The sequence below is a fragment of the Mollisia scopiformis genome, assembly GCF_001500285.1.
Source record: "Mollisia scopiformis unplaced genomic scaffold LY89scaffold_27, whole genome shotgun sequence".
In the NCBI taxonomy this organism is placed as follows: domain Eukaryota; kingdom Fungi; phylum Ascomycota; class Leotiomycetes; order Helotiales; family Mollisiaceae; genus Mollisia; species Mollisia scopiformis.
The window spans coordinates 441,840-469,398 of NW_017263607.1; the positions used below are offsets into that span (position 1 = coordinate 441,840).

Sequence of the window (27,559 nt, forward strand, 5' to 3'; positions counted from 1 at the left end):
GGCCGATTATCTGTCCAAGTTGGCGTGAATATAAGCCCTTCAGCAAAGAGTAGTTGGATGCTGAGTGAAATCTGAAATTAGGTGATTTTTGATCTACTTGAGCGAGGACATTAACCTCAAACCAAACGGACGAAAGTTCTCACGCATTATTTGGCTCCGAGATCGACTGGATTTCTGTCGATTTTGAGCGACTTTGTAGATGATTTCAGCACAAGTATGCACGGATGCTCATTGACTCCAGAAATTGGTCGACTTGCTTGCGTGAATGTATAGACCTTAAGCAGGCAGGCAGATGTCCTCAGACAACAATTGGCTCCGAGACCGGCTAATCCTCTGTCAATTTGGCGTGAATTTGTGCAAGTCTTTAGCAGACAAGCCCGCACAATTGCTGAGTGGCTTTGAAAATCAGTTGATTTGCTTGCGTGGATATATAGACCCCGAAGTAGGAAGGCAGATGTCCCTAGACATTGATTGACTCCAAGATCGGCCAATTATCTGTCCATTTGGCGTGGATGCAAAACTATAGAAGTCAAGAGAACGGTGCTGAGATACTAATTGGCTCCAAAAATTGGTGGTGTTGCTGGCGTGAATTTAACCTTCCGAGAGAAAAGCCCTCTATAGATAATTTGCCGCATAAATCAGTCGTTCTTGCTCTAATGGGAATGAGTGTTATCTTTTAGCAGGCAAAATGAGACACAGATTGGTTTCGATGCCGATCGACTTCCAGTCTGATTGACGTGAATGTAAAACTTCCAGCACAACACAGTCGTAAAACGAAGATTGGCCCGTTGAATCAGTCGATTTGCTTTCCTACTTTGCGCAAATATACATTGCGAGCATAGAGAAGTCCTTGGACATTGCTTGGTCCAGGATCCAAGTGATTGACGGTCCTGCTTGTGTGAATTCGGAGAGGCAAAAGTTCTTGGACGCCCATTGGCTGGTGAGGTTAGTGCGTGAATATTTGTTGGCTCCAAAGACGAAAACTTACCTTTGTACCTTTGTCCATACTATCAGTCACCACTAATCTTTGCATGTCGAAAATACTTCATGCCCACCCACGCGACGACAACCCATACCCAGGCCATGACTGCGGTGAGTATGATCAGTGCAGGATAGTACCCAACAATTGGCAATGTCATATCATCTTCTAACTCTGGTGGCGCGTAGGGTGTCTCTCCAACGTCCCAGGCCCAGCTCCACACCCCGAGGCAAGAGCCCATACCCGTCACAAAGACAATCCAGGTCACGATAAGAACGACCCATCCCCACCACTCAGTCTCCGAGTAGTCCCACTCGGCATCAGGCGGAGGAAGAGGACTGGCAGCAAGACCTCCAAGCGATAAGGGGGATTTCGCTTTCTGCCCCGATCTCCGGCGGGTGAGTGATCCTGCACCAGCGGGGAAGTACGAGTCTGAACCAGAGGAGGTCGAGGGTCCAACTCGAGGTACTGGGGGATTATGGGTTCTGATACTCAAGATTTCATCTTCATCAGTGGTCGAAGTATACGTCAAAGTAGGACTCGTCGCCGAGGTGGGCGAGGTGACAAGATGGTCATCAGTCCCCATTGGAAGCGTCTTGATTGGTGACAATAAGGTGTTATTTGCGCGGCTGGCATACCCTTCCATTGATGGTCTTGGAGTGGTATCTGAAATACCCAAGCCAAATGCTACGGCCTGAGGCATTTCTTCTGGAGATGTCGGGCTCAAGGCGCCATCCGTACCGAATGCCATCTGGTGGCTTGTTTCAATAGCGTGTGTTTTGGTCTCTTTCTTCTCTCGCTGCGCTCCTCTACCAAGAAGAGCCGCTTTCCTCAGGGAACCTTTTCGTCTCCTTGTTTTCTGCTGCTGCACAACGACTGCCATAGCGCGGCTGGTCTTCTTTGGTGAGATGCGATCATCTCCAGGCAGGAATTCGGGACTAGTTGGTGCTTTGTCCGAGTACTCGTCTGGATTAGGCCTCAGAAAGGAGAGCTTGGAGAGAATGCTCCCTGATAGCGTTCTCCGATGTCCTGCTGGAGCGTCCTCTTCGTTCATGTGGCTGCCTTGAGAAGCTCCACCAGAGGCCCTAGTAGGCTCATTTTCCATATTGTCGGCTCTGATGTCCATTATTAAACAGGAATCATTAAGTAAGCTTCCTTAGACGGTACTGAATTTCCTTAAGACTTGATTAGGACATGAAAGCAACTAGAGTATAGTTGTAGGAACATACCACTTGCTCTCCAGTAGACTGCAGTAGATGTGGATTCGACAAATCCTTCGATTGACACTCTGTCTTGAGGGCCGAATGAAAAGCCTGTTCTAAGCTTGCTATACCATGTCAGATGCTGAAGCAAACACCGATGTGCGATGTACCTGAAGCAAATAATTCTTCATACAGCCGCTCGTCAAGGTCGTGAAGCTCCGAAGCACCAATGAAGTTTAAGGATTTGGATCTTGGTAAGACCTTGAGCCTTATCTTGGAAGATTCCCCTCGATTAGGACGATTGGACGATGGGCCGGGAAACGGGTTGGAGGAGTGTATAAACACTTTCCAATAGGGCAATCAATATGTGGCAACTATTAAACATGTACCATAGAACCAGGAGACATGATGAGTATCGGTGGAGGTTTCTGTAGGTGAAGAGAGCCAGAAAGGTAGATGATTATTTATCTCGTGGCTATGCGGTAGTGAATGCTTCTTCAAGCGTCTTAGCCGGTTTCGGACAGGGTGGAAAGACGATTCCTATATAAGTTACGCCATTAGTTTTGGCCGAAGAAGCGAAGGTACCGATTGGCCAGAGAAGGGAGTAAGAAGGCATCGATATCGTACTTTTGATCTCAGTATGTGTGAATTATCGTTGAGAGTCGTCCACTAGCTGGTCGATTTGCAAATGCTCAGAGTACAAGGGATCACAGTTATTTTTCCTGCAGGCCAGGGTTGGTAACACGGCGACCGAGCCCCTATAGAATACAGATTGAGGAGAAGAATCAGTAGTAACAAATTGGGCAATAATCAGGCTAGAAATCCTCCAGCATCTTCTAGCAAGGAGGGCTAAGATACTAAGAGAGTGCTGATAGCGGGATTGAGCGCTTCGTTGAGGTGAGGACAGCAAGCAAGAGGTGAGGTGTTCTGGAAATAAAGTTGGACGCCAAGAGATCGCGTACCTGGACCTTTTGACGCTAATGCACTCTCCCGCAGACCTCGAAGCGCAACCATCGTGTACCAGACAACGTCGTGATCCTTCGACAGCTTCTTGCGCGAAGTCTCCTTCAGCTTCGCAGATCGTTTCATGCTCCATCGAGGGCCATAGATATCTGCCATGGCGTCGAGTCTCCCTATTCCTGCTCCTCCGAGGACACCTACCCCTCCAACCCCTATTCCTGAAGAACCAGAGGAGCGATTTGGGGGCAATGGTGGATCACAAACGATGCGCTCGACGGTGACCTTCGATCCGAATTCTCTGTCTCCTATGAGAGATACGTTCCCCAACCGCTTCGGAACGATACCTTCGCCGACCTCATCCTCTTCGACCCTCCCAACACCTACCTTGAGTTCCAATGGAAGAATGGGACCTCCCCCGCCTCCTACGGGGCCGAGAGCTCCTTTTACGTACCAGACGCAAGCCATAAAGGATAATCCAGTAGTGGCAAACTCAGTATGGCCCAGAGACCAATCTTCTAGCAGCCCATATTTAGCAGGCGTGAAGTTCAAAGCTATGAGCACTAACGCAATTCAGAACATTGGCAAACGCAGAGGCCATAGGTACAAACACAGCAGTGTGAGCGCACAGCATCAGATATTCCTCGAACCGCCTCCGCGAGCCCCGCTTGCACTCCCCGCATCACTCCCTATCCCGACGAAGAGCGAAGCATGGGCAAGCAGATCGAAGGAACAAACTACACGGATTGCCTGGTGCGCGTGCCACGTCCTCGTGGCTGTGTTTCTGTTCTTCACTTGTGGCTCTCTTGCTCTTACAGCCCTTTCCCACCTCGTCTTCTTCGATGCCCTCTCAGCGATCATCTGTGTGGTCGTTGACATCCTCAGCAACTTCGAAGTCTGGAAGCGATCTTCTATCCGACATCCGTTTGGCCTCGAGCGAGCAGAAGTACTTGCCGGCTTCGCCATGTCGATCTTCCTTGTCTTTGGTGGATTTGACTTGTTATCGCACAATTTGAAACACTTCCTTGAAGGCCTTGGCTCCCATACACCCCACCATCCACACTCACATCAAAGAGTTTCCCCGGGCTCTGTCGACTTCGCGGCTCTACTCACAATTATTGCAACTCTCATCTCAGGCATTGGACTAAAGAATCACGCAAGAATAGGAAGGACAATGCGCTTCGCAATGATCTCTAACCTCCCCTCCATTCTCTCCAACCCCTCCCATCTCTTAACACTATCTTGCAGTACCGTCATGCTTCTTCTCCCCCTTCTAACCACTACTGTCTACCTCTGGGCAGACAGAATTCTTTGTACCCTCATCGCAATCAGCATGTTCGTTCTTGGTGTCAAGCTTGGCACAACGCAAAGCCTCATGCTCCTTGCGTCCTACTCCGGAAAGGGCGTCAAGGACGTCATGAGAGAAATACACACAGACCCTTGTGTCACGCACGTGGAGGAAGCTCGATTCTGGCAAGTTCATTACGGACTCTGCATGGCGAACCTGAAGCTCCGAGTCAGAGGCGACGACGGACAACTCCAGCGACTGAGGGAGAGGATAAACTACCTAGTAAAGAACAGACTAGGTGGCGGATATGGCAAAGGCTCTGCGGGTGTGAAGTGGGAAACTACGGTGCAGATGACGGTGGACAAATCATGATTGCGCACCTAGGAGAGGAGATGTTCTTTGTACATGTTTGATTTTTTTTCGAACTGGGATCAGTTCTTGTATATGGCAATCGCATTATGGAGGAAACGACACACAGCTTACGAAAATGAAGCGTACATATGAAATCAAGAATAAACATCAAACACATGCTCGTTTTCTGTGTCTAAAGCAATCCTCCCAGCCTAGAATGCTTGATTAAGCGACGGCTATACTATTTCCCATAACAACTCCCACAAACGACAGAACAAAAAAAGACAAAAAGAGAGGCTCCACTCTATTGTAGGTAGCACGGGGTGTGTTGATTGGCTGATGGTAGTTTTGCGTATTTATCGCTATACGGCCCTGACTAGTCAAATTCCGAATATCCTGGGAGTGGAGAGTATTTATGAAGGGGCAAAGTGGGGTTTTTTGGGGGGGATATTTAGCTAGATCTGCAAAAGTTGAGTGGCCTTGGGTTGGAGAGTACTTATAAGGAGGTAAAGTTGGGTTTTAATGAGGGATATCTAACAAGACTCCTAAATATTGAATGTCCCAGGAATAGAGAACACTTACAACAACCCAAAGTCAGATCTCAATCAAGGATATTTACAGTATTTCTAAACATTTAATGTCCCAAAAATGGAGAGTGCATATACTCATCGAAAGTCGGGTCTCAATCACAGGAGATATGACGCAGCTATGTCGTGAAAGGATATCCATACATCTACCAAAGAACAAAGAGGGGATGTCCGCTTATAAACAAGAATGTGATATCATACTACCTCAACTCCCAACGCCATCCCATACCTCGTTACATCAATCATCTAAAACAAACTCCACCCACCCTTCGCTTTCTTCTCTCCTTTTCCCCTAGCTCTCTTCCCTCTCTCCTCAACCTCTAGCGCTTTCAGACCTTCCATTTTCTCCAAGACTAATTCCAAGAGTTCTTTCCGGCGGATGACTTCCAAGTGGCCTTTGACTCGCGGGTCTTCTTTTGCGAAACGTTCTACTTCTTCTTTGCTTAGACCGCGGCCGAGTCGCACGTCAAGTTCTCGGGGGAAGTTGTAGTAGAATTCGGAGAGGAGTTCGACGTTCAGAAAGAGGACGGCGGTTGAGGTTAGTTTGGTGGCTACGACATCTAGGAAGATTTCGGGGCAATAGTAGCGATTTTCCTTCTTGGCACATTGTTTGGACTTTAGGGCCTGGAGACGCATACGAAGGAGGGTGGCGCGGTCTCGTAGGAAGATGGCTTCTTTGCCTGTGGTCCGATTGTTAGCATGGTATCTTGAGTAGGGGGAACGGTGGGCGTACCTCGTTGGAGCAAATCAGAAGAGAAGCCACCAGCTCCACTAGCGCCCTCACCGACAACTTCAACCTCTCCCTTTCGTGCCTTGTCCACGAAGCCTATAACGTCCTTCAGTTTCCTTCGACCACCTGCAATCTTCTCAACAGTCTTGACCGCCTCTTCACAAGCTCGAAGCTCGTTCTTCAGGACTTCGCCTACATTCTCTCGTCCCCTCGTCCACTCTCCATCCTCAACGTCGATCTCAAACTTGTAAGGCTTGATGCAATTCTCAACTTGATCCGAAGTGCTGTAAAATCTCTCATTGAGAATACCTGAAGCTGCCTCCGTAATGGCTTGGCGAGCAAAAGGATGTGATGCAAATGTGCTTTGAGAAATAAGACGATCGACATGTGCCTGAATAGCGTTTGCTACAACTGTAGTGGCAAGACGACCAATTCCAAGCTTTGTTAAGGCAGAACTTGAAGCATCGAGCTTGCGGTGCCAGTATAATGACTCGGGATCAGCGGTAGGGAGATCAGCTAAAGCATCAGGTTCGGGTAGGGTAGGCGTGAGACTCGTGACTGGCTTATTCCAGTATCTCGAAGCGAGAAGATCAAGAACTCGCTGATCCAATTCTTCCTTCAGCATCTCTCTGACTTGTGGTCGGCCAAAGCTCTCAGTGAACTCTTTGAAAGAATGCTTGAAGGCATCTAGACTTTCGGCAAGATATGATTCCGCAGACAGTGGTCTATCGTTGTACTGGACCTTGAATTCATAGGTTGCTTCTTCGAGCTCTTGCCGAATGGCATCTCCTGTAGTCTGTAGACTAGCAGCCATGGTCTGTTCCAAGACTTGCATCAGCTTTTTGCGCAGGGTCGTGGTTCCAACAGCAACACCGGCCTCGGGTCCAAATTCGAGAGGGTGCGATGAGAAAAATGCATGCTCGTTCTTAGAAATAGCTGATGCGATGCCTTCATTGCCCTTCTTGAACAAACTTGACGTTTGAGGTGGTACTCGTGATACAACTCCAACATAGCCAAGGCGTAAGGGGTATTTGCGGTCATTGAGAATTGAGGCTCCTCTTGTGGCATCCACCAAGTCCATCTTTGTGACCACACCTATTGTTCGCTCCCCTCTTGGATCAACGCGTCGACTTGCACGAAGAGCCGTTGAGTTAGCGAGATCAACATCTGCTGCAGAAATAGCAAGAATCACATTCGGTGGCTGAATATACTTGTCGCAGAGATCAGATATCTTCTGCTTCAATTCAATCGGCTGATCGTGCCCAACAACCTGAATGTATCCAGGTAAATCGATGAGGGAAAGATCCGGTACATGTGGAGACGAGATTGTGAGTTTAATGGGATCATCCGAGACGCATTCAGAATCTGGTACAGCCAAGTTGAGCTCCGTCAAAGTCCTTTGAATGTGAGAGAAGTCTGTTATCTTGCCCAGACTGAGAGCCGGAAATTCTCCATATTCCGCTTGAGCATCTGGGGTGTTGACCAGAGTCAACTCGATTGGCCGCCTTGTAACCATATTTGAACCTTTTGGTAGAAATTCGTGTCCAACAATAGCTTCCAACACAGAGCTCTTTCCCGAAGATTGGGATCCAATTACAACAATGGATGGAAGAGTCAAGGCATTTGATTGACCAACAGTCTGTAGTATGCTTCGGATCTCAATCATCTTCTTGGTCAAAACCATCATTTGATCGTCCCGGGCCACTTCCTCTCCACTTCTTGGATCATCTTCAGTGGACTGGTCGTATCCATATGCGGCAGCAGTTCCACCGACGGCAGCAGCTCCCATTCTGCTCTGTTTTGGTGGCTCCTCTCCTTCTGGGCCACCTTTCCCATTACCACCAGTACCAGTTCCAATTTCTTCGTGAATCCGTAATATCTTCTGCAACCATTCCGGCATCTCGACCTGTTCTGTTGTATTGTTCCATCCTCTTTTTGTTTGGTCTGCGATATCCTTGGCACTGCCGAATATACCTCCAGCCACCCCTTTCACAGTGTCGCTCGTTCGGTTGAAAACATCCATAGCATAGTTTCCAGCCTCTGCAGATGATCAGTAATTGTATGATACTTGGACAAGGAAAACGTACGTGTAGCTTGGTATTGCACATATGCTAACCCGGCGATTGTAGCTCCCCCAAACAACGCTGGTATTCGTGCAAACTTAAGCAACAGCTTAGGAAGGACTCGAGCAAAGGAGGCATTTCGGGCAACGACTGCATTGGAGAACGGTAGGTATCCAGCCGGCCATCTACCTCGTCCAGCCCTCGAAGCCGGCTCTGTCCTAAGTAGTCCACCTGCGGAAGAAGTCACTCGGTGATGGATATGACGCGCTGCTTGGCTGTTGGCCCTTTGGGCCAGAGGAAAGAGCCTGGCCGACAAGAGTCGCCCACTCATGGTAGCCAGGCGTGGGAGTGTAACAGAAGGGTCTCTATGTGTTGGGAAACCATGAGAAGCAAGTTTGAAACAGCAGGTCGTTGTTGAGAGCAAGCATTGATTATCGAACTGATATCGGACATCAAATGTTCAATGGGTGTGGCGTGCATGAAGTGGCTAGAGGGCGGTGTGGCTCGAGAGAGCTGTGGCGCAACGTCATTTTCTAGCCTTATCGTCTCCTGTCTTTTCAGCCTCGAAGTACAACGGAAAACATATTTTGTGCTTTTCTTGCTTTTTCTCGGGTTTGAGGAATTTATTTTCGACTATTCGCATCACGAGGGGCTTTGTTCTGCGCATATCCACATCCAGTCGCTCTGTCGTTACTTTCTATCCAAGCTGAAGCCTTTATTGGGAGGAATTGCGCCATCTTCAGCCTCGTTGCTCTGACCAAGACATTTGGCTGATTCACCTACTTGCGACGAACAGCAGACAACGCGAAAGGTTTCGAGATCGGTAACCTTCTCCTTTCAATCGACGATTACTTAGTCGACGACTGCACCATCTGGACATCGTAAAGACACAAGCCACCAGAAAGCGCGCATTACAAGATGTGTCGGTTTATGGTGAGCTGACCCCAATATGGAAAGAATAGCTGCTAATATCCATAGGTGTACAAAGGTTCGGATGAGATCTTGCTATCAAAGCTGATACTTGACCCGACACACTCTATCCTCACTCAGTCGTTCGATTCCCGCCTTCGTTTGGACATGCGAAGACCTCATAATGGTGTGTTGACCGCTATTCATCTATAAATCTACCACCCTATACTTACTATACTCTAGGTGATGGATTTGGCATTGGATACTATACCGACGCCAAACTTGGCCCCGAACCCTGCGTCTTCACATCGACCATACCTGCGTGGAACTGCGTCAATCTACAACGTATCGCTTCTAAAACTGCTTCCCATCTGATCTTCGCCCATGTACGAGCTACAACCGAGGGATCTCTAAGCGATGATAACTGCCACCCCTTCTATCATCGAAGTCTGATGTGGATGCATAATGGTGGCCTAGGTGGCTGGAAGCAGATCAAACGAAGTTTGGGTCAGCGTTTGGCAGATAAATGGTACCTCGGCGTGAAAGGCGGTACAGACAGTGAATGGGCGTTTGCTCTGTACCTCGATACTCTTGAACGAATGGGCCACAACCCTAGCTTTCCTCCAGCAACTGGTTTCGGCCCTACCATCCTCCGCCAAGCAATGTTGAAGACAATCGAACAAATCAATGAGTTCATTGCCGACATTCCAGAAGATGTGGTTAGAGATGAAAAGGTTGATACTAGAAGTCTGTTGAATTTTGCCATCACCGACGGACATAGTGTTGTCTGCACTCGGTATGTGAGCAGTTGCACTGATGAAGCTGCTAGCTTGTATTACTCCTCTGGTACTACCTGGGAGGACAAGAGCAGCAAGGGTGAATATCAGATGGACCGTAGAGACAAGGGTGCAGACATTGTTCTGGTGGCTAGCGAACCATTGACCTTTGAGCGAGGTATGCCATCTCGCAAGAGTCTCTCACAATTACTAACCTTAAGTAGAAAGCTGGGTTACAGTACCTACCAATTCAACGTTGACCATCCACAAGCAGACTGTCATGGTTCATCCGATAATCGACGAGTATTATAACCACAATCCGTACCATTCTCGGTCATCGCAATACGTCCAAGACAAAGGTCTTGTCACTAGTGAGAAGAGTGTCACACGCACGGGCACCCCTAGCCTCCCAAATGGCAAGAAATCAGCTCTGTCGGCCTCTCTTCACGAGAATATAGCAGGCACCTTACTTCCTTCCATGCACAATCGATCCGCGTCTCCCGCACTGTCTCCTGCCAACGAGAACACTCCTCGTTACGTGTCTGCACTATCAGACCTCCGTTATCTGACCTCCGTGCCAAATCTACATCCACAGGAGCCAAGAGTCATGGAGCAGGGCAACACTAAGAAGAAGAGAACTTCAATTTCGGCCGAAGATCAATTGAATGCCCAACATCAGCCGGTAGTACCGCAGCAGCCAGAAGTACCCGACTCTCCACCAGCGAGAACTTTTGGGGATCCCAGCAAGATTGCGCAGTACTTTCCAGAAGTAAGTTAAAGCTTGTCGTGGCATCGTATCGAAACTATCGGGAATTGAGACTGCTTATGAAAACTTGGAGAATGGTGTTATGGACAGGTAGTGAGCGGAATGAGGAGTTATGGCATGGTGAAGAATGTGATACAGGACGGATTACATGGAGCGCCAAAATTTGAATCGGTTTAATTAGTTTGTCTAGCAGCAGAGCCTGATCTTGCATTAGCATGCTCATTTGTACTTGATGACTGGTAGTATTGAATAATGTAGATATCAACCTCGTCCCTGCTGTCCAGTGAGCGGTGGTGACTCCGATCTTCATTCTTCGTTTGGGACTTTATAAAGTCGCGCATGGTTCAGGATGTTGCTGGTGGTGCCCACTGTCCGTTATGGCTCCAGCTAGGTCTATTACACCAACTCCTTACAAAGTATCTCTCCTCCAAGGGCTGTCCCCAAGTCGAGGTGCGAGGCAATCACCTCGGCTGCCTACAAAAGATTCTCCACATTGTTTCTGAAGTTCTTTGTCGTCGGTCCGATGCGTTCGCTTTAGCCAGATAATCCTTTCATCTTAACAAAGGCTTCTCAAATGTTCTTTTTGTTCTTTGCAAAACTTCCCCCTTTGTTCTTTCTCCGCTGCGCGGCAGCATTTCGTCATTCAAACAAAGCTATTGTCTGGCAATTGTTCCGTGTTTCCTAAAGCCTAGAACTTTTCGGCACTTCGAGTGTTCCTCAATTGGAATGTATGAACAGGAGCCTGACGAATTGCATAAATGAGCAAGTTATTTCCACCCCTAGGTTCTGCAGAGAAAACATAAGCACACAAATAACTTTTAGAACGTCATTCACGAATACAGTTCCTCAACCTTTACAAACCACCTCAGCAAAACAACAACTTCACATCTCAAAATATGTGTACCGGTCCAAATCACGAGTGCCGCCGATGCGGCAATTTTGAAGGTCCAGATTCTGTGGAGTTCGAGAGCCGCTGCGATAACCCGTGGGCATATGGTCATACCATTACCGTAGTTAGTGCGGTTATTGTCACTTCGGCTTGCGGGGCTTGCAAGAGGCTGGCAAGGGACGAAGCTGACGAACTTGACGAAATGTTAAGACAACAAAATAGTCCCACAAGGCAACTTCATGAACAGAACCCACAAGCACCCCAAAATCAAGAGTTTCCATTATTTTTTATATTATGGTGCGAACTAAATAGCAACGGTGAACTTGCAGAGAACGAGTTATCTGCTGAAGAAGCGCTGAACGCTGACATCGCAAGCTTCTTGGGGTATCTCCGAGATGCACACTTTGATCCAGCTCATGTTCACCTTGCTCACTTATATGGAGGCCACATTGAGTGGTTACGACTCGACAAGCGCACAAACTTCGACTTTGAGCCTCTTATGCAGCCAGCCTTACCTCGATTTCAGATATGGGCGCGATCGCAAGCGACCAGAGATCATGTCCAGCAAGACAATCATACCATTGCTGCCAGCGATGCACATCGACGGTTTCAACGCATGGTCGTCACATATGCTGAAATGCTCGACCCTCGAGATAGAGCAGAATTCCAGGCATCCAGGGAGCGTCAAGCTGTCAATGGTCGCCGAGAGCAGAATTATGAAGAGCGACAGGACCATGAGTACAATGTGCTTCCATGGAGGGCGTGGATCCCCATCCTCACTCCCGACGTCCCTGCTCCAGCTGAGCAAGAAGATGAGCCCATCGAATCCTTCTCCCACTGGGTCTCACGCCGTGATTACCTACCGCCGCATGTTCAACGATGTAACCACTCCTCGCCAAGCCCTCCTTCGGGACATCGAATACTACACCGTAGAGATCATCAACCATCTAGATCCAACACATCCCGGCGCCGTCGCTTGGCACGAAAGTATCATCCTCATGCATGGAGCTGCGGACCGACACTTCAATTTCGTCCCAAATTTTTACGTAGCGCGGCCAGAGATCTTGAGCTTCATGCAGTTTCGTGCTAGAGATGCGCCGGCTGGAAGTGTGTACGCACTTCCGTTCGATGAGGCGCTTCGAGAGTATGAGCGGTACTTGTCTCATGAGCTCCCTGGCCCGAGAATGAACCAGCGCTGGTTAGATGCGGTGGATGAGTGGATGTTTCAGGCGAGAGCTCAGTTGTAAGATATCAACTCCTTCACGCTGCCCCTGGACATCTGCTCTCTTCCTCCCCTCCTACTTACTGCTTTCTCTCCAAATCTGCACTCTATCCTTTAAGATAGACAAGACTGATCATTGATCCAGTCTTTTAACCATGTAAATACAATTCAATTCTTTCCCCCCAAAATTCCTTATCATTTGACTATCGTTCTCCGTTCTAGAAAATCTCCTAGGCAATAAATACCACATCAAATCGTGCTTTGATTTCTCGCTTTTCAGCTAATCACATTTGACATCACTTATGTCTTCTTAATTTACTTCTGGTTAAGTTCTAACGTCGTCGATATTTTAATAGCCTAACCAAGCTCCTCATCAACTCAACGTTGACTCATTCTGGATACGTACTCAGATTACGAATTTCCATCCTCTCCAGCATGAACCGTTACCTCAGGCCAGTCTGCCCCCGGTTTACTGAGTACCTTTTCCTCCTGATTCAGCAGTGTGTAGTTAAAGAAAGCAGTCACAAACTCCCTTGTTACGTTCACCATACGACGCCCCTGAATGGCTGTATTACTCGTTTGTCTGTTCACTAGAAATTCTCTCCAGAAAGTCACATCGCTGAAATCGAGATGATCGGCGCGGGCAACCCACAGAGTACGCCACCATCCCGTTTGCGCTACCGGAAAGGTATCCCACGTGGGATCATACGACCCAGTGTGATTAACTGTTCCCATTTGCAACACCGGCCTCTTTAGGTCCGCAAGAGAGGAGTTGGAAGCTGGGTTCCCATAGAGACCTCCGTCCAGGTTTAATGCCGACGCCACGACCTTTCTGTCTGGGATCGCATCTGCCACGCCCAGGGCAGCAGCACCGCCCAATGACTGTCCGAATACGCCGAGCGGTGCTACCTGGAACGGAGCATGGAGCTGCTCGACCAAAGTAGACCAGTACTCGACGAAGTGGATCCCAGCACGGATACGTGTCTCATATATCGGCGGTATGATGTCGAAAGAGAAAATGCCGCCGTAAATGCCGCTAACACCGGTGCCGTTGGGATAGCGGACAAAAGTCGTCTCGTAAGGGAAATCGAGAGCGGCGACAGCATATCCTCGCGAGGCCAGCTCTGTCATTGTTATCGAATACATTGCCGAGAGGCCCTCAAAACCAGGCTGGAATATCAGGCTGGGGAACAGACTGCCTTGAGGCGGTTCGGCGATAGCTGCGTTGGGTTTGATGTTGGTGGTGAGGTTGCCGACTGTACCGGATGTCTGGTTGTAGAGAGCATCTAGAGGTGCGGCGGCTTCGGGGTCCACGTATAGTGTCACTGTTTTATTGGAGGTCTGAATTGTTGGGTAGTATATTGTTGCGAGGTATGAAGTGCTTATGTTCCCCGGCCACGAAGGATTGTGTTGATCAATGAAAGGGATCGCGTATGAGCGTACACCCACGTCATAGCTGCCAGTGGTTGGTGGGACGCCAATCGCAAGGCATGGAGTGAGGTACTGTGTAGTGAATGTAGCTGAGGTGAATAGTATGATACTCTTTGAAGACAGAAGTTTCGCCATCATGGACTTGTAATGAAGCTTGATGACTTGACGGTTGGCAATTTCCTCTTGAAAATCTCGATGGATCTTTGCTACCCACGGAATGGCGTGGGGTTTATCTTCTCCTCTGTGATCATAGACATTTAGAGGAGCAGAGTATTCGTTCGAGGCTAAGCTCTCATAGTTGCTTACAGATCCGCTGACTACTTGAAGACATGACGTTTGATTGAGGTATTGTTAATTTTTAGCATTTAATCACGCCATGTCACCCTGGAGTACGACAGCAGCTAACAAGCGGGTCTACCGGTAAGGAATAGCCTGTATATTTGATCAAAAGACTTTTGACATCCCCCTCTATCATCAATAGTCTGCCTAAATGGAACATTTGAAATTTTTGGTAATAGCCGCAACACCCGACCCCACTACATATATGTGAAACATGACATCCAACAACCGAGGAACGATAGCGAGGATCGTAAAAGGCAGTGGCATCTCTTGAATTCCGTCTTATAGAAAGTAGCGAAATTCCTAGACAGCTATGGCTTACACTGTATCAAAATCACAAGAGGAGTAGTGCTGTCCTCTCCAAGTGCAACAATTTTGTGTTTGATGCATTCTTTTGTTTCTTCTCCTGCTCTATCTGCTACTTACCAATTTTTAATGACTTACTCTTATTACGTTCTCCAAAGCAGGGAACTTCTTCACTTGAGGCTTCACATTAAATATACGCTACTCCCACTCCAGGATGATTTATCTTCTGCGCTGGCGTTGTACAAAAGTCGTATATAAAAAGTAGCTCAGGCTAAGCTCCGTGAGCTTACTCTCTTGTCTCTTTGTAATAACAGATCTGAGCATTCACCAGGGGGTGCAGTGATTCGTCTGACACCAAAATACAATTATTTCACAACTCTTTAGATTCTTAATAGAAACTTTTGAAATTAGATACATGAAATCAATATGCTTACATCTAATATTCTATTTAATCGCAATATCTTAAATCAATCTACAAAAATTCTAAATAAAATTATTTAATACAAAATTTCCGATTTTTAATAATTTATTATAAGAGAACTACTAACCGGATTCGTTCAAAAAATATGTTTCATTTCATAATTAAGTCTATTCTATCACATGAAAAATAAGTAGACTTAAGGCATAATACCTTGAAAACTTTTTAATTTTAAAGGTGGTGTTTTCGCTTAAGTTTGGTGTCAGACGAATTGCTGCACCCCCTGGTGATTTTTCAATATGAACTTTTACACTCAACTACCTACAGAAGAATCGAAATCCTGAACCACACACTAGATGAACAGCACACCCACAAAGCTAGTGCTGCAGTGTCAGCAACCCAGGTCTATACGGCTGCTGGTCATAACTAGCCCCGTTCCCTGGTGTCTGTCCCTGGAACAACAACTGCAAATTACACGGATCAACAGTCATCGTCTGATCAGGATTACTCCTTATCAGATCCCCATGACTGATATCATTTGTCCAAGTAGCACCACTATTCGCCTTGCCTGCGAAAGGTGCGCTCTCCCCAGAAGTCTGCTTTGTCCATGCACCGCCGAGACTGGTTGCAGTGAAAGAGCGGAAATATCGGCCGTTGGCACCAATGGCTTCGACGATCATGAGGTATTGGTTCTGGCCTTCTACTGTGTAGACTTGTACCGCTTCGAATAGTGCATTCGTCGTATCGCTCAGGACTATTGTCGAGGAAGTGCCAAAGCTGCCGGGGAAATTGGAAATAGGCATACTGGCCCGATATATCTTGCCGTTGTCGCCGGCGAAGAAGAGATACATGTTCGTGTCATCGCCGATGACCGTCTGATCAATAACACCTGTACTAGATCCACTTATCGTCCCAGAGAAGAGAGGTTGTGCTGACGACCATCCGTTGGCATTGGTTGGATCACTAGATGTTCGGTAGGAGAAGGCGGTTGGTCCCCACTGATAGGAGAGAATCCATATATTTTTGGGCGCGAAATAGAAGAGTGTAGGTGCGACGGTGGCAGATGTCATCCCGTTCTGTGGAGCAGTGGCCATATCGGACCATGACTTGAAGAGACCGAAGTTCATGGAGCCGTACTTGGAGGAGTCGTGGTTTGAGGCATAGACGAGGTGTGAGCCATTGTAGGGAGCATGGGTAAAATCTTTGAGCGAGACCCAGCCATTTTTAGGGGTCACGAGGGGAGCGTTGGGAGTTGGTGTCCAGTGGTAAGCTGTTGGGAGGGTGCATGTTGTGGCTGTTTGAGTCAGGACTGTCGTCGCCGACGCAAGCAGGACGATGTAGTTGAGAAGTTTCATGGTAGCTATTTCTTTCGTTGAAGATGGAGTACAAAAACTCTGGAGACTCCAACTAAGTTGGTGGATACTAAAGATTATATACACTGGCGTATACGTTCGGGCCACGTTGGTTATGATCAGATTGGCAACTGAGATCCAGTCTCAAGGTAACCGTTCCAATAAGCTTCTCCTCCCAATTTCGATTTTTGTCTCCAAGTACCCTTCAACAACTTCTCGGTCGAGATATCACGAGCTATAAAGTTAAAGTCCACCTCCTCGGAATAGTTTTATTTTGCATTTGAGAATGTTCCACGACTTGTAGTTCGTGGTTAAAACAAAGTACCTCGCTTAGCTCGGCAAAGTGGATAGCCCCTGATGATTCGTCCCGGCCCGAACATCCAATAGCCACTTAAGCGGAAAGAGTCTCTCCGCAGTGCGGGGATCTATATACTTGGGACAGTAATAGGGAGAGGTTTAATATCTGTATCTGAATTGCCATTGGAGCGCTTCTACATTTTTGAGTACCGTTGCATTGCGATACATCAATCTTGGGACTTGTCTATAGGAGTGCCGAGGTTGGTGTCTATCCTTGCACTCCAACGGTAGACCTGCGGCCGATGGAGTGAAGTAATTTTAGCGAGGCTGCCATCTGGCGAGGCTTGCATTTTTTCAATAGTGCCGGAAGCGCCTGGATTCCAAAGAAAAACAGGATTAGGATGTCGAGTTGATAAGAGGTTGAGTTTTGAAAAAAGTTTGATAATCTGCGAACTCTTTTTGAAAAGCTGGAGATAGTTTCAGCTGGACTTGTGAATTCGAAGTTCGTCGTGCAGTGGAGGTGAGATGCGGCCGCTTGCCACTCTCCAATAAATAACGCACATGGCTGCCTAGCTATTCAACTCTCTTGTGTTGCCATCTGAGCCTTCTTAAAACATGTCTAATTTATTTCACTCATTCATTCTCGGCCAATAACCTTTTAAAAGTAACTGTTCTTGAAAAGAAAAGCTCCTCTGTTCCTCGTCTGCAGACATGGCTGCCGCTGTGTTCCAAATCATGTCTGACCTCCACCTCGAAACGCACCCTTCGTACGACCACTTCCAACTGGAACAAACAGCTCCTTACCTCGCATTACTGGGAGACATCGGTCACATTGGAGATGATCGTCTATTCGCCTTCCTAGAGAAACAGCTAGAGCGATACTGGGTCGTGTATTTTCTACTCGGAAACCACGAACCACATCACATGTCATGGACCCTCGCAAAGGCCAAGGTTAAAACATTCGCTGAGAAGATGAAGAGACTGAATGCCAAGTCAATAGTTGGAAAATTTGTGTTTCTTGATCAGACTAGGCATGATCCTACAAAAAAGCTCACGATTCTGGGATGCATGCTGTTCTCCAAGGTCACTGATGAGCAAGAATACGCTGCGGAGAATCGGTTTGTGGATTTCAAGGATATCCTAAGATGGACGGTTGAGGACCACAATCTTGCTCACGAATCCGATCTCAGATGGCTCAATGAACAAGTTGAAAAGATAGAACGAGAGGAGCCGGAGCGGAAGATTGTCATTTTCACACATCATAGCCCTTGTGGTGATGCAAGGGCCAATAATCCTAAACATTAGAACAGCGATGTCAATTCAGGCTTCGTAACTAATCTGAGAGATGAGAAATGTTGGAAGAGTTCTACGGTGACGATGTGGGCGTTTGGCCACACGCATTATAAGTGCGATTTCGTAGAGGAGGGCACAGGCAAGAGGGTGTTGGCGAACCAAAAGGGGTATTTATTGATTTCGGAGAAGACTTTCAGTATGAAAGCCACTTATCGGCTGGGCGAATAGTTGAGAGAGAAAAACACTTCATGATTCTATCCTCTTGTTTCTGGTACTCAACAGCATGATAATATCATAAAACAAGAAGAACACGATCTTCATAGACCCGCTTGCTACTGTGCTCGGGGTTTGATTCGATAGGCCTACATTCAACTCAAATATTATCTTTTGCCTGTAGAAAGCAAGAGAGATTCTCATTGACTTCAATAAAAGTCAAGGTTATGCCTCTCTTTCAGACACTATCCATAGTCAGAGTGCTATGCAATTTACCGTAATTTCTAAGACAAATTGTTCTTCGCTTGTTTTAGTACTTATACAGCAGAAAAGTGCTCACGTCATGTCATACAATGTACCCATAAGTTTGTTCATGCTCTCTCTACCCTAATGACTATGTTGAACAACACGTCACCGTTCCCAGTAACTCTAATTAGTTGTCAAGTTCGCGCTCTCACCCCATGCAGCCACTCCAATCACCGCCAATCCTCAACGAGCTTCATATTCCATCACTACAGAACCAGCACCCACACACTTGTTGGATTAAATCTATCCCAGGTGAAGCTCAAAGTATCCATACTGTGACTAGGTTGTCGTTTCTAATCTAATACAATATATTCCTGACAGCATATATTCTAGTTAACAGAAATTGATTACTCACACATGAAGGATATGAAGTTGAAAACCAGTACTGACTCTAGCTGGATTGTTGAAGCGCTGCCTTACTAAGAGCAACAAAGATAACTTCTCACAAGGTATACAAGTCTCTGGGATCGCATTAACAGAGGGGCTCAACAAGGATGCAATGTCTCAAGCCTCAACCTAACACTAGCCGGATTAACAAACATAATCCCTGCAGCGACGTGCAACAAAGCTAGATATTTACAAGCCTTGCATTTCCTTAGCGCCTTATCAATACCCGTTCCGCCTTAAACTTACTACCACTAGAGCCGGATTAACAAAAGTCTTTCTTATACCCCTGCAACGACGTGCAACAAAGCTATATCCCTAAAAACCATACAGCTCCCTAGCGCCGAATCAATACGGTTTTCGCCTTACCAAAGAGAAAGAAAAGCAGGCTTTAGAAACCGCTAGCGCTACTCTGACCACAACATCCCTGCAACGACATGCAAAAAAACTAAAGACTTACCAACCATACTACTCCTTAGCGCCGGATCAATACAAGTTCCGCGTTACCAAGGACAAAAAGCATCCTTCACAAGCCCCTAGCGCTAGACTAACACACCACCCCTGCAACGACGTGCAACAAAACCTTTCTCCCAAGGTGAACCGACACTGTACAAGGCCGCTCCTCGCTAATCTCTTCATCTCTGATTCACTGCTTTTCACCGATATCTTCAATAATAAGCAACACTCTAAGACCCCTTTCCGCTGGTCTTCTCGCTGTCTACAATTCACACCAAAATTCGCTTCTTCCAAACATGACAGCGAAAATATAAGAATCCGATAACCACCTCACGTAGGCTCAGTAGTGGTCTAGTGAGAGGTTGTGTCTGTCATGAGCGTTTTGTATTTACTAGAAGAGTATGGAGGGACTCGTGTTTGGGCATGGGAAGTTTTGATGGGAAGTGGGTTGTATAGAATTTTGTCCGCAAATGTTTTTATTGTCACTTTCTAGATTACACAAGATAAAAGAAAGAGCGAGGAAATAGACCTCCATTTCTTAACACAAAACCAATCTCCTCTCAAAAAGATCAGTTCCCATCCCACCCCATCTCCAAGCAAAATGTCCCAAAGGAAACCACCAGCATCGCACCTTCCCAATGCACCAACTCTCGAACCACACATATCACCTTTCAAGCCTGTAACCACATCCATCAGACACATCTCAGAAAATCAACTTCTCCCAATAAAACATAACAATATATTAGATTCCCACCCCGCAACCGACCCACAATGTGCCACCTAGAAGCAACCCACTACACCCACCGCCTCTGCAACCACACAGGTACCTTTTATTTCTCCCCTTCATTCTCCCCTCCCATACCCCCCCTTCTTCTAACTCCCGCAGTGCTAAACCTCCTCCGCTGCCCCCTTGCACGTTACAGCCAGCACCCAGGAGCCTGCGACCCACTGAATCTAACCCTCTCCCCACAAAACATAACCCGAACGCACGAACGCTGCAGCGCGTGCCAGCTCCGGGACATCAACGAGATCCGCGCCCGAAACGGGCTCGAGACGCTGAACGATGTGATTGGAGTCCTGCTGAGTCACCAGGGGGTCGATTTGAGAACTATTAGTGATGGAGTGGTGGCGGGGGTGAAGGCACAGGTGCAGAGGGACAGGAAGTGGAGGGAAGAGCAGGAGGCCACGGAACAGGAACAAAGGGAGAGGCGGTGGTGGGCGAGGATGGAGGACCAGGTGAAAATCAAGGACAAAGAGCGAGAAGCGAGGATGGTGTTGAGGGAGAAATTCGTGCTGAAGTATAATACGAAGATTGAGATCGAGTCGAAAGGCAAAGGCGAAGAACGCGAGACAGGCGAAAGCAGCGGCTCCACCTCGTATGCCACGGAAAATCAGCATGGCGTCCCTGTCCAACTCTCCGGGGTCTTTGAGTTTAGAGACGATGAAGATATACAGGATGCAAGCGGTACACCGTCACCTGAAGAGGACGAAGATGATGAGTTTGAGAAGGAAATGGAGCAAGAGCGAGAGATTGCTAGGATAACTGGGATATCAAGTCGGCTGTCAATTATTGAACGGTCGGCTGCTCAGGTGCGAGCTTCTGCTATCTCCACACCGCCGGGGACGGCTGAAAGTGTGGATCCGAGGGAGAGCGATCCTACTTGGAAAGGAAAAGGGAAAGCGGGTGATGAGCCGAGTAGCACTGAGCAAAGCGGCGCGAATTCAGGTCCCTCTGCAGACTGGAATTTGACAATGAGTGAATTAGGATCTAGACTGGCTATACCTATACCAAGTACACCCAGAATGAGGCATGCCGAACTGCCTACCGCAACATCAAGGTATTCGCCACCAAGCCACCCCGAGCGGAGAATGACAGGAAAGAAAAGAAACTCGGATGATATGGCGGGTACAGAGTCCAAGGCAATAGGACAATTAGAAGATGGTACTTGGATCGAAGAGGACGATAATGGAAAGCGAATCAGATTGAGCCCAGAAGGCCGACGCGGGACTGTTGGCAAAGGCTCTCATGGAGAGGAGAGGGACAACGTGAAAGATGGTCCCGAACAAGTCTCTGCGAGAAGAAATAGTACCGACTCAAGCAATCCGCCAGTAGGTCATTCCGGACCGACCAGGCGTCGATCCAGCAGTGTGCGAGCAGTGTCACCAAGAGTTCGAAGCTTTTTGGATCAACTCCAGGATCGAGTAGAAACCGATTCGGAGAAGATGACTCCAGAGCAAGAAAAACAGCGAGGCGAGATGAGCAGGCCAAAACTGAGTCAAGCGAAGCCAAGCAGCCCCAGAAAAGCCAGGACACCGCTGCCTATGTATGGCGCTATTCCACCCAAGATTCGCGAACAGATCGAGGAAGAAGAGCAGAGCCAAGGAGGAAATGATCCTCCTAGTCCGCCTGTTCATGAGGCCGTTGAAAAGCTACAACACCCCCAAGACAAAGTCATAGAGGAATATTCCCAGCAGTTACAGCGAGAACTCATGAATCAAACGACGAGACGAGGGAGGGAAGAGATTTTGAGGCGAGAAGAAGAGATTCTGAGGCGAGAAGAAGAGTTGGAGAGACGGCAAGAAGAGACTATGAGGCGGGAAGAAGAGATTCTCACACGGGAAGAAGAGATTGGGAGGCGGGAAGAAGAGATGGAGAGACGGCAAGAGCGAATTAGAACTGGCAGAGATATCAGGATGAGGAGAAGGGAGCAAGAGGCTGTAGCGAGGGGAAGTACTATTTTGGGGCCGACTGTTAGAGATTATGAGGCTAGCTTGGAAAGGAATCGGGTGAGTCTGTTATCGTTGAGGCAAAAAAGAAAACAGATGCTAACGAGAAGGCAATTCTAGAATGCTAATCAGACAATGAATTCACCGAATCCAAGTCCTTCAACTGATCAAAGCGGAGACGGAAATGAGAAGGAAGCTGAAAGTGAGTACTCTCATCTTCGTTCTTTGGACCAAAGGGAATAAAGGTGAATCGATAGCTGATTGATAAGATTAACTCGACTCCGATACCCCGACTACAAAAGCGATTTCGATCTTGGACTCGAACTTGGATAGCGACATAACAAACACTCACTTGACAACCATCAATTGGATTACAAAACAAGAGCAGAAATACAGTACAAGTACAGGCGGTAGAGCTACTACTCTTCGATATGTGTAAAACAGTTACCTTCGTTTGTACGTCCTCTCTTTTCTCCCTCCCAATAGCAATGCTAACAAAAGGAAAAGATGACTGCGGCCACAAGCTCCTCATCCGTTTAAGCTGCGATAAGAACAACTTCTACCTCTGCGATGAGATCGACAATGATAAACGTATTCGAAGATATGATTGTTGCTGCTGCATTGAGAGGATGGAGGGTTTGGGTATCATGGGGTTTGTTCTTCGCACCATTCCCCTTCGAGACCACGTCATAATCTCTTCAACGTGCTCTGCTTCCCCAAGAAGAGGGATTGGGGTGAGGAGAAAAGCAAGAACTGACAAACTCCCCAAAACAGAGACCTAGGCCAAGACCCCGCGACAATCCAACCCCCCACACCCACCGAAGACGACGAACAAATGCAAGATAACAGCAACGAGATGATCGATATCCCCATGCGAACCCATCTCACGGACGAAGAGAGAAAGCGTGTTGAGGGCTGGATTAAGGCGCATAATGCGGCTTATGAGAAGGAGCGGGCTTCGATAAATGAGAAGCTGGAGAAGGAGATGGAAGATAAAAGAGACATGAAGGGAAAGGAGGATAAGGAAGAAGGAGAGGTTCTGGAATAGTCGTTTCTTGCTTTTTGATGTGTGGATTTCTTTCTTTCTTTGCGAGGGCTGGGTTGGGGTCTTCATACCGTTGGGCTGGCCTATTCGACTTTGAAACGGTTTTCTGTGCTTTGTTTTCGAGTGGGCGTTCAGGTTGCGATTGATAACTTGGCTCCCTTGAGCAATTAGCGCTGGATAAACAGATGGGCATCGAAGCAGACAAGCGCAATAATGATAGAGTAACAATTCTCATTCTCCTTCATTTCAAGCTTGCCTTGAACTTTCGAGCCGCCGTGATATGCCTTCTCTGGACTGGAGTTGTATCACCTCACTTGAGCTTGAGCTTGGGCATGTGATCCTACCCTCCGCTTCGAGATGATGGTGTTGTTGGTACCGTACGCAAAGACTGTTTAAAAGGAAAGAAGAGGAAGAAAAGAAAAGAGAAAGGGACGTCGTTAGGAAATTGTGGGGCAGATCACGGGGTACACATTCCCACATACTGCGCATCTCACAGCACGACCCATTTCGCACCCAGATGTCTCAGATAAATCGCAGTCACCGGCACAAACACATCGCCAAAACATGGTAATTCATTATTCATTAATATCCACTCCCTACATGACTGGCCAGCAATCATCATTGTATCGTAACGTCGTTATGATCTTGAGCAATCATCATAAGGATGTGTTGGGGATAAAATAGATTCGGACCAGCCCGATGAACTCAAATCTTCGCCCAGATGGGAAGACAGAGGAAAACAATTACTAGTATCGTCGCCAGTCCCATCCCACCAGCCAAGCTTTGAATGACGACCTTCCTTTGTAAGCGTCGAAGGTTGTCGTCTTTGACTTTGAGTTTCCGGTCGAAGATCATGAGTTTGGAGACGAGTCGAATGAAGCGCGACCGTTTCTGTGTAGCGCCACCTTCGTCTTCGAATCTTTCCCAGGGCAGTGGCTGGCGGCGTGAGAATAAGAGGAGGAAGAAACAACTCCCACGAATTCCTGACAGAATCAATCCACCACCGGTAGCCCACATTGGCCATACGCCGATACCTCTCCATCTTGATGACTGGCGGAAGCCAGGCGATTCGAATGCAAGGAGAAGCATACAGAGGAAACCAGTGACAGTAAGAACTATGCCGAGGCCAGTGGCCATGCAAACAGTTTCGAATGTACCGTTGGAAACACCAAGTCGGACAAAGTTTCTGTGCGAACATGACTTGAGCAGAAGGTAGCAGTGTTCGGCGATAGGTTCGAGGTGCTTGGCTTCTGTTGAGGTCTCAATCGCATCAAGCACCTTCTTGCGCATTGGAGCTGGGATGTTGAGTTCTTTGGGTGCGCCAGGAACGAGGAAGAGAGCTTTGATAGTCTCAAGTTCTGTGCGACGAAGATCACGAATCTCAGTTGATGTCTTTCCTGCTTCTTTGGCCTCTTCTTCAGTACGGATCTTTTCGACAAGTGAGAATGGACGTTTGTAGAGAGGTGAATTGCTGCCGCATCCTTGAGCACCACATGAGTTTAAGGGTGAGACGAATTGTGCAATGCGCGCATATATCTCACCTTCGGGGTGTTAGTAGAGGTCTCCGAAATCAGACGGTTCACTTACTATCTTCAAAGTTGAGGCTATCTTGGTTCTCGGCATCAGTGGTTGTTGGTTCGGGTTGGAACTTGTCATCGTTGTCCGGTTTGGCCAAACTCGACTCCGAATTGGAGAAACTGTTGCTATCGACTGGAGTAAGAGCTCGTGGGAGTTCTGGGAATGCAGTCAAGCGACCTGCTTGGTAGTTCTTGAACCTGCAACGAATTAGAGTCGAGCCATGGTATGGACGAATCGCACATACCAGATGTAGAATTCGAGGTTCTCAGATGAATGCTCAATGTACTTCAGGTACATGTAGAAGTCATATAGCGACATCGGGCTGCCTGGTTGATGTTAGCGATGTTCGAATGCACTTCAAACGATGCATACATGTTTGATTCTTGAGGATCCTCTCCAGACGCAGTTTCCGTGGGATGTCAGTGCTGGGACGCCGTTTGAGGTCGAGACTGGCACGAGGAGTTGCAATTGGTGTATTTGGATTTGATGCCGACCCAGCCCTTTCCCTGATAGCTGTTGCGAACTGACTGACATCAACATACGATGGCTTCTTGTACCATCGCGCCCATTCTGGATACTCAAAAGGCATGTTTGTTGACGAGAAGAAGTTGTTGCTGAACAAGAATTGAAGCAAAGATAAGCTGGGGAAGCAGGACGAGGTGGGCAAGGGTTTCTCTTTATGTCGGGGGAAGGCGCTGCCGGAGGTGAGCGCAAGTGAATCTTGTATCAAGAAGGAAAGAGAAGGGAAGCGATCCGCCGTTTCCTCTTTCCAGATATGTCAACGGCAGATCCGAACTCACTCAACTCGTTACGTGACGGATAATGGCTTTGCATAATTGATGTCGACGATAATTCATCCTAACCTCTTAGCAGATTTCTGTTCTGGTGCTTTGATGTTTTGGACACTATTCGCACCATCTCCCACCACTCACAGCTATGGCTCAGTCTTAAGCTTTGATGTTCCTGCACCGTTCGGCCAGCCCACGAGGAAATCAGAGATAATAACCGAAGCCGTGTCCGTCGTCTCTTCACCTGTTCGTCTCTCTTCACCCATTCTGTCCCGCAGTCAAACATCGCACGAACCCAGCCAAGCCCACGCCGTCGCTTCCTCCGCAGCAAACCACTGCAGCTGAACATGTTCATCGCAACCACGCGGGGTCACGCAAACCGGGTCTGAGCACTACGCGCAATCGTCTAATCCTCAGGCACGGACCGAGATTTGCACTTGTTGGAATTGATTTGCCTGGTTGGTGTTGTGCAGCGATTTGCGAAGAATGGCAGCATCTGGATTGGGGCGGGGCGGAGAGGTCAATGCACAACCACATCTGTCAGGGCACATCAAGCTCGCAGTCCAAGCGGCCACAAACGTCTGTGCAATGGCGAAAAAATCCAATAGTTCGGCTGGAAAAACAACAAGTGCGTGCTTTAGCCTGATGATTGTTCCGACGAAGATACGCCGTGACTGGCTGGTTGATTGGGATGTTTCATCGTGGGAGCGAGCGAAGGCTCTTTGACCGTCGTTGTAATGCTCGAGTTGCTGCATCGTCACCTTGCAATTGATAAACATTCGGGCATGCGCAGATCATAGCAGACGGTGAGTGATACAGGGTCCAGCTCTTGTGTCTGTTCTTCTTCTTATCATGTGTTATCTTGACGAAGAACTGACTGTGGGGGGGTTTTCCGTTCTGGACAAGAGGAGTACACCGAACTCCAGCTATACGCAGAGGAACTGGTGAGAATGTTTTTCGTCATCTCAGCTCTCCACAGGTGCTTCTCACTCCTCAATGACAGCCGCAGCATGAACGACTGACTAAGATATGCCAGTCATTACCCGGTCTAGAATCATTCTCATCAAAACCACACTCACTTAGCGGCCCTCGTAGCATCGTCTTTCGACCGTCAAATTACCTAGCATTAAGCAACCCCTCCATCTCATGTCCAGGCACCACATGAAACCGTCTAATCATCTGTTCTTGAGGATCTTGGGTCCAATGTTTTGCTCTACCCCACCTCCCTACTCGTTCTTCACGTTTCATGCCTCATCCTGTCAGCACCGCCTTCTTCGGTGGTGCCAACGGCAGTTCTTGAAAATTTCGTGCATTGCATGACACTCCTTAGTTGTGCTCTTGTGGTACTGTTCGGAAGATCCACGTGGGAATGTTCTTCGGTGATCTGTTCTTTCGTACTAATCCTTTTGGGAAATAGGTGCGGAAGGGGGACCTTCAAGTTCTCTCCGAATCTCTGGACTCTTTCCTTGTACAACCGTTCTTCCTTCTTCTTCTTCTTCCATTTTCTCAAGCTTCTTGTTCTGTGGTTCTTTTCAAGTATTTGCTTCTACAATGGTTGTCAATCTCTGCCTGATGCTTCATCGCTCTCACGTTGCCGTCACTCTACTTCCCAAGCACGTTTACCACCTCACAACAGTGCTACTGTTTCTCATCCAATGTACTTGACAGTATGGGAGTTACAATAACTAGCTTCCGTGTCTACTCTTCTCGTGGATCGATTTCTGCAATGGTTATCATACTCCATTTGATACTTCACTAGTTGCCAAGTTATAGTCCGTCCGCTTCCCAAGACCGTTCACCACAAATTGTGATCGAAATTCAGTCCAGAACTTGGGATAGGAGTAATAAATCTTGCAGATTTTGATAAATACATCATGAAAGAGAGATATCAGGAGATTCGTAACCTA

At 47.7% G+C, this 27,559-nt stretch overlaps 10 protein-coding genes across 10 annotated transcripts; 5 read left to right on the plus strand and 5 right to left on the minus strand.

The window, feature by feature from the left end:
- Nucleotides 1-819: 819 nt before the first annotated feature.
- LY89DRAFT_268178 (uncharacterized protein) lies at nucleotides 820-2,517 on the minus strand. Its single transcript, XM_018206336.1, has 4 exons — nucleotides 2,352-2,517; nucleotides 2,209-2,306; nucleotides 989-2,154; nucleotides 820-937 (listed from the first exon to the last, which is right to left on the minus strand). Exon 3 carries the CDS (start codon nucleotides 2,103-2,105, stop codon nucleotides 1,011-1,013), a length of 1,095 nt encoding a protein of 364 aa, XP_018064370.1. The 5' UTR covers nucleotides 2,106-2,154; nucleotides 2,209-2,306; nucleotides 2,352-2,517; the 3' UTR covers nucleotides 820-937; nucleotides 989-1,010.
- Nucleotides 2,518-3,195: 678 nt separating this feature from the next.
- Nucleotides 3,196-4,951, plus strand: LY89DRAFT_689887 (uncharacterized protein). Its single transcript, XM_018215994.1, has 2 exons — nucleotides 3,196-3,634; nucleotides 3,716-4,951. The coding sequence occupies exons 1-2, from the start codon at nucleotides 3,299-3,301 to the stop codon at nucleotides 4,796-4,798; spliced, it is 1,419 nt and encodes a 472-aa protein (XP_018064371.1). The 5' UTR covers nucleotides 3,196-3,298; the 3' UTR covers nucleotides 4,799-4,951.
- A 386-nt stretch (nucleotides 4,952-5,337) lies between these two features.
- Nucleotides 5,338-8,622, minus strand: LY89DRAFT_787688 (uncharacterized protein). The gene is made up of 3 exons (XM_018223094.1): nucleotides 8,182-8,622; nucleotides 6,098-8,134; nucleotides 5,338-6,044 (listed from the first exon to the last, which is right to left on the minus strand). The coding sequence occupies exons 1-3, from the start codon at nucleotides 8,486-8,488 to the stop codon at nucleotides 5,611-5,613; spliced, it is 2,778 nt and encodes a 925-aa protein (XP_018064372.1). The 5' UTR covers nucleotides 8,489-8,622; the 3' UTR covers nucleotides 5,338-5,610.
- Nucleotides 8,623-9,234: 612 nt separating this feature from the next.
- LY89DRAFT_701038 (Amidophosphoribosyltransferase-like protein precursor) lies at nucleotides 9,235-10,620 on the plus strand (the record flags this gene model as incomplete). The annotated part of the gene is made up of 3 exons (XM_018217162.1): nucleotides 9,235-9,253; nucleotides 9,310-10,020; nucleotides 10,067-10,620. 3 exons carry the CDS (start codon nucleotides 9,235-9,237, stop codon nucleotides 10,618-10,620), a joined length of 1,284 nt encoding a protein of 427 aa, XP_018064373.1.
- An 841-nt stretch (nucleotides 10,621-11,461) lies between these two features.
- On the plus strand, nucleotides 11,462-12,744 carry LY89DRAFT_760834 (uncharacterized protein; the record flags this gene model as incomplete). Its single annotated transcript, XM_018221520.1, has 2 exons — nucleotides 11,462-12,378; nucleotides 12,449-12,744. Exons 1-2 carry the CDS (start codon nucleotides 11,505-11,507, stop codon nucleotides 12,742-12,744), a joined length of 1,170 nt encoding a protein of 389 aa, XP_018064374.1. The 5' UTR covers nucleotides 11,462-11,504.
- A 419-nt stretch (nucleotides 12,745-13,163) lies between these two features.
- LY89DRAFT_567810 (alpha/beta-hydrolase) lies at nucleotides 13,164-14,195 on the minus strand (the record flags this gene model as incomplete). Its single annotated transcript, XM_018208558.1, has 1 exon — nucleotides 13,164-14,195. A coding segment is annotated over one exon (1,032 nt), but the record flags the coding sequence as incomplete, so codon positions are not given.
- Nucleotides 14,196-15,545: 1,350 nt separating this feature from the next.
- On the minus strand, nucleotides 15,546-16,945 carry LY89DRAFT_760840 (putative alpha-L-arabinofuranosidase axhA-1; the record flags this gene model as incomplete). The annotated part of the gene is made up of 2 exons (XM_018221521.1): nucleotides 15,546-16,507; nucleotides 16,891-16,945. The coding sequence occupies 2 exons, from the start codon at nucleotides 16,943-16,945 to the stop codon at nucleotides 15,591-15,593; spliced, it is 972 nt and encodes a 323-aa protein (XP_018064376.1). The 3' UTR covers nucleotides 15,546-15,590.
- A 628-nt stretch (nucleotides 16,946-17,573) lies between these two features.
- LY89DRAFT_701040 (uncharacterized protein) lies at nucleotides 17,574-18,552 on the plus strand (the record flags this gene model as incomplete). Its single annotated transcript, XM_018217163.1, has 3 exons — nucleotides 17,574-18,135; nucleotides 18,187-18,322; nucleotides 18,516-18,552. 3 exons carry the CDS (start codon nucleotides 17,574-17,576, stop codon nucleotides 18,550-18,552), a joined length of 735 nt encoding a protein of 244 aa, XP_018064377.1.
- A 5,439-nt stretch (nucleotides 18,553-23,991) lies between these two features.
- Nucleotides 23,992-25,453, minus strand: LY89DRAFT_701041 (uncharacterized protein; the record flags this gene model as incomplete). The annotated part of the gene is made up of 4 exons (XM_018217164.1): nucleotides 23,992-24,827; nucleotides 24,874-25,061; nucleotides 25,109-25,190; nucleotides 25,237-25,453. 4 exons carry the CDS (start codon nucleotides 25,451-25,453, stop codon nucleotides 23,992-23,994), a joined length of 1,323 nt encoding a protein of 440 aa, XP_018064378.1.
- A 20-nt stretch (nucleotides 25,454-25,473) lies between these two features.
- On the plus strand, nucleotides 25,474-26,031 carry LY89DRAFT_268294 (uncharacterized protein). The gene has a single exon (XM_018206338.1). It carries the CDS (start codon nucleotides 25,704-25,706, stop codon nucleotides 25,995-25,997), a length of 294 nt encoding a protein of 97 aa, XP_018064379.1. The 5' UTR covers nucleotides 25,474-25,703; the 3' UTR covers nucleotides 25,998-26,031.
- The last annotated feature ends 1,528 nt before the right edge of the window (nucleotides 26,032-27,559 follow it).